The following is a 4,240-nucleotide window of genomic DNA, read 5'->3' on the forward strand; positions in this document are numbered from 1 at the left end:
CTCAAAAGGTATGTTGACTCTTTTTTTCTAGAGACCAATTTAAGGCATACCTGTAAACGGATAATGGACATGGTGAGCAATCAGCACCCCTGGTTTGGAATGGAGCAGGAATACACTCTCATGGGCACAGATGGGCACCCTTTTGGTTGGCCTTCCAATGGCTTCCCTGGGCCTCAAGGTAAGTTCCCTTGGGGAGAGGTGAACCTGTCCTTCCTTCCTCCCCAGCTGTTTAAGTGGCAAGGAAAGTCTTTCCCCAGAGATGGCAGTGACTCCTCGTGCATCAGAAAGCTAAAGGAATGTCCCTGAGACTGGCTGGTATCATGCTGGCCCTCAGCATTACCCACATCCAGACATGGATGTGTAGACATTGACATTGAGGGAAAGCCTTCGGCTCCACTGAGGTTAGAGCTCAGAGGAGCCCCCTGCCTCACTGCCCCACCTCAAGGTGAAGGCAGCGACAGTGATTCCAGAGATCCAGTGTTGGGAGCTTTTTGATTGCCGACTTTGGGCCGTGCATCTTAGGTGGATGTTCTGGATTTCCTCTCATGACATTTCATTTTGATACCTCTGCAGGTCCCTACTACTGTGGCGTGGGAGCGGACAAAGCCTATGGCAGGGATGTCGTGGAGGCTCACTACCGGGCCTGCCTGTACGCTGGCATCAAGATCGCAGGGACAAATGCCGAGGTCATGCCCGCCCAGGTAAATGGCTCTAGTCCACTGCTTTCCCCACCTATAGGCAAGCAGGGTACTTATGCTTTCAAGGGCTGCAGATGCTCCTCTCCTTAACCCCAAACCTAAGTGGCGAGAAAGGAGCAGTTTCGGAACTTCTGAGCAGGGTGAGCAGTTGGCTTTATTTTAAAGGCCAACCTTCTTGTTCTCTCTAGTGGGAATTCCAGATAGGACCCTGTGAAGGAATCGACATGGGAGATCATCTCTGGGTGGCCCGTTTCATCTTGCACCGAGTGTGTGAAGACTTTGGAGTGATAGCAACCTTTGATCCCAAGCCCATTCCTGGAAATTGGAATGGTGCGGGCTGCCACACCAACTTCAGCACCAAGGCCATGCGAGAGGAAAATGGTCTGAAGTGAGTGCCTTCTCCCGCTGGGGCCATCCTATGCTCTGTGCGAGAATACTTGCCAAGGATTCGATGTACTGGGGAGAAGGGAGCCAGGCTTCTCCGTTTGTAGCTTAGCTCTTGCTACTTGGCTTCCAAAATTGTCTTCTAATCCTATCATTTTGTTCCCGTCTGAAAAGTGCCAAAAAGTACCTTAGGAATAGAATTTAAGGGTGGTGATGGGGAAGACCTGACATAGGTTAATGGCATTCGAAAGTCTTTAATAATAAGAACTAAACTAGTAACAATGCAAGCATGTGAATGAATGTAATGCTTATGGGTGGGAGAAAGTCTTTGATTAGGATCTTTTCATTCAACAAGTGTCATCTGTTGTGTGTCCGGCACTATTCTCAGCAGTGGGACACCAGGTAACAAGGCACGTTGTTCAGTAGGGCCATGTCGAGGTGAATTGGAAACTGGAAGAAGCCTGATAAGTCACTCTGTTGCGTCCATACCTGCACCTCTGCCCTTGGAGGGCAGATTTCCTGGTGACAGGTCAGACCGTTGTCTTTTCTGTTTCGTCTAGGTACATTGAGGAGTCCATCGAGAAGCTGAGCAAGCGCCACCAGTACCACATCCGAGCCTACGATCCCAAGGGGGGCCTGGACAATGCCCGGCGCCTAACTGGATTCCACGAAACCTCCAACATCAACGACTTTTCTGCTGGCGTCGCCAACCGTAGCGCTAGCATCCGCATTCCCCGAACTGTCGGCCAGGAGAAGAAGGGCTACTTCGAAGACCGTCGCCCCTCTGCCAACTGTGACCCCTTCGCGGTGACAGAAGCCCTCATCCGCACGTGTCTTCTCAACGAAACTGGCGACGAGCCCTTCCAGTACAAAAACTAAGTGGACTAGACTTGCAGCCGTGGAACCCCTTCTAATTCTTCATCCTACCCCCCCTCTCGCCCCCCTCTCAATTGTCATAATAGCTATATAACTCAAAGGGTGGAATATCAAGGTCTTTTTTTATTCCTCATTCCCAGTTAATATCTCTTGCTTTCTCTGGCAAGGTCGAGTTCTTAATCTCTTCACACACACCCCCTTTTTCCCCCTATCACTGAGGCTTTCTAGTGCGTTACTGGGGAGTGGGGTGGGGATACATAACCACTGCTTCCATTTAATCAGGTGTGTTTGTCCAATAGGCATAGCTATCTGGACTGTGCGCATAGTGTTTGTGAAGGGAGGGGAAGGACTTTTTCTCCGAGGTAGCTGAAGGAGTGGGGGAGCTGGGCTTATCCCATGGTTAAGTTCGATTTCCCTTTGTGATGGGAAGTTCCATTTCTGAAAACGTTATATAACCAACTTTCTAATAAAACTGAGACGTAGGAGAGAGGAAAGGGTAGAAATCGGGCAGGAAAATGGCCTCTTACTCTGGGGCAGTGCTTCCCTTGTCTGGGACTAAATGCCCTCACTCAACAAACTCAGCATAAAGGGCTGGGATGGGTAGCCCTACCTTAGAAGAAAAAGTTCTCATTGCTTGATCCTCCATTTATAACACAGAGTAGTATTTTTATATTTAAATGCAAAAACAAAAAAATTATATATATGGGAGTACAGATATGTGTGCTTTTTCTAAAGGATAAAAACCATCCTGGTCACCGGGAGCCAAATTTGAGGGGCATGGTCTGATTAGAAATAAATGTCTCCTTCTGAATGGGGGTGAGGGTGGCGGTGCTTGAAAAGTTGGCTGCGTGGGCTGTGATTCCCTCACTACCACTTAGAGGTTTCCCTGTCGTCTGCCTACGCTTCTGGAGGGGGTGGACATTGGTCAGTTAACCAGTGGAAGCACATTATAGGAGCAGCAGTCAGTCATCTAGCCCTGTGGCTTTGGGTTAAGAAGTACACATGTACACACGGGTTTAGAAATATGAGTTGGCTGGTCAACTTGAGCATGTTACTGACAAGGGGGTATTGGGGTTATTTTCTGGTGGGACTAGCATGTTACTAAAGCAGGCCTTTTGATATATTAAAAATTTTTTAAAACAAAACAAATTTAGATTTTGATCATATTTGTAGGGATTTTAAGTCTTTTACAGAATTGCTTGTTTGCTTCAACTGTCTCCCACATCTGCTCTTTGAGGAGATGGGGACAGGAATGGAGTCAAAACACTTGTAATTTTATATCCTGGTGTCTGTTCTGAGTGAAATATTCCTTTCTTTTAAGTTTCCCAAGGAGTTATTTTTTTTTTCTTTTATAATAAAAACCAAACTCCACCTTTATCCCTACATTTTCCCTACCGTTTCTAGCTGTTTCTGTGTTGGCTGTGGCAGGCCGGCTGTGGGATTTTTTTTGTTTTTTTGTTTTTTTTGCCATGACAACTTCTAATTGCCATGTACAGTATGTTCAGTTAGATAACTCCTCGTTGTAAACAAACTTAACTGCCCAGAGCAGCTCTAAATCAACCATTTACAAGATCTCTTCTGACTTGATTCTTTGTGATTCTTTTTAATCCCTGTGTACCATTTCATTACCTTCTTTCCTACCAAAAACAGGTTTTATGTTTTTTTTAAGAGGCAAAGTTAGCTCAGATTTACCTGTTCTTGGAATTAAAAAAAAAAAAATTTTTGAGTCATGTTGCCGACCATCTCTTCTCTGTCCTTTGGGTGTTTGGGATCTCTGAATTAAGGCATATCCCAGCCCTAGAGTTTTGTAATAAGGTATAAACCCCACCACTCCTGAGCTCCAGAAATTGGTTTTGACCTACCATGCTATAATACTGTTTTGAACACCCCTCTGGCTTAATTTTATAGCAACCTGAAGTATTTGTGTTATTAACTGGTCACACTATCCCTACTGGTCTCAATTTAATTCTCTGCCCAGCTGCCCGTGATTCATCTAAATAGCAAACATTGATCACATTGCTACCCTGTTTGATGTCTTCCAAGGCTGAGTGTACCCGGGGCTAGCCGGCCCAGATGTGCCCTGGACATGCCTTTCCTTGCACTAGACCATGATTCCCCCAAAAGCTCCATGTTGACACCTCTGTGTCCTGGCTCTTGGTCCCTTTACCTGAAAATTATTCCACCTCATCCTGGCTTATTCACTACCTTAGTTCATTTCCATACCAGCCTGGAGCTTCTTCCTTCTCCGTGGTGGTGTGCATGTAACCTAGCAAAAGCACTTA

The 4,240-nt window shown here is 46.3% G+C and overlaps 1 protein-coding gene across 1 annotated transcript in view; it reads left to right on the forward strand.

The window, feature by feature from the left end:
- The window catches only part of GLUL (glutamate-ammonia ligase), an 11,206-nt gene extending 7,676 nt beyond the window's left edge, over nucleotides 1–3,530 (forward strand). Inside the window, exon 7 of the mRNA XM_011361206.2 lies at nucleotides 1,643–3,530. Coding sequence (XP_011359508.1) covers nucleotides 1,643–1,961 — 319 coding nt within the window. The 3' untranslated portion in view covers nucleotides 1,962–3,530. The remainder of the gene's footprint in view (nucleotides 1–1,642) is intronic.
- The last annotated feature ends 710 nt before the right edge of the window (nucleotides 3,531–4,240 follow it).

This window comes from Pteropus vampyrus, unplaced genomic scaffold (genome assembly GCF_000151845.1).
Source record: "Pteropus vampyrus isolate Shadow unplaced genomic scaffold, Pvam_2.0 Scaffold65, whole genome shotgun sequence".
In the NCBI taxonomy this organism is placed as follows: Eukaryota; Metazoa; Chordata; class Mammalia; order Chiroptera; family Pteropodidae; genus Pteropus; species Pteropus vampyrus.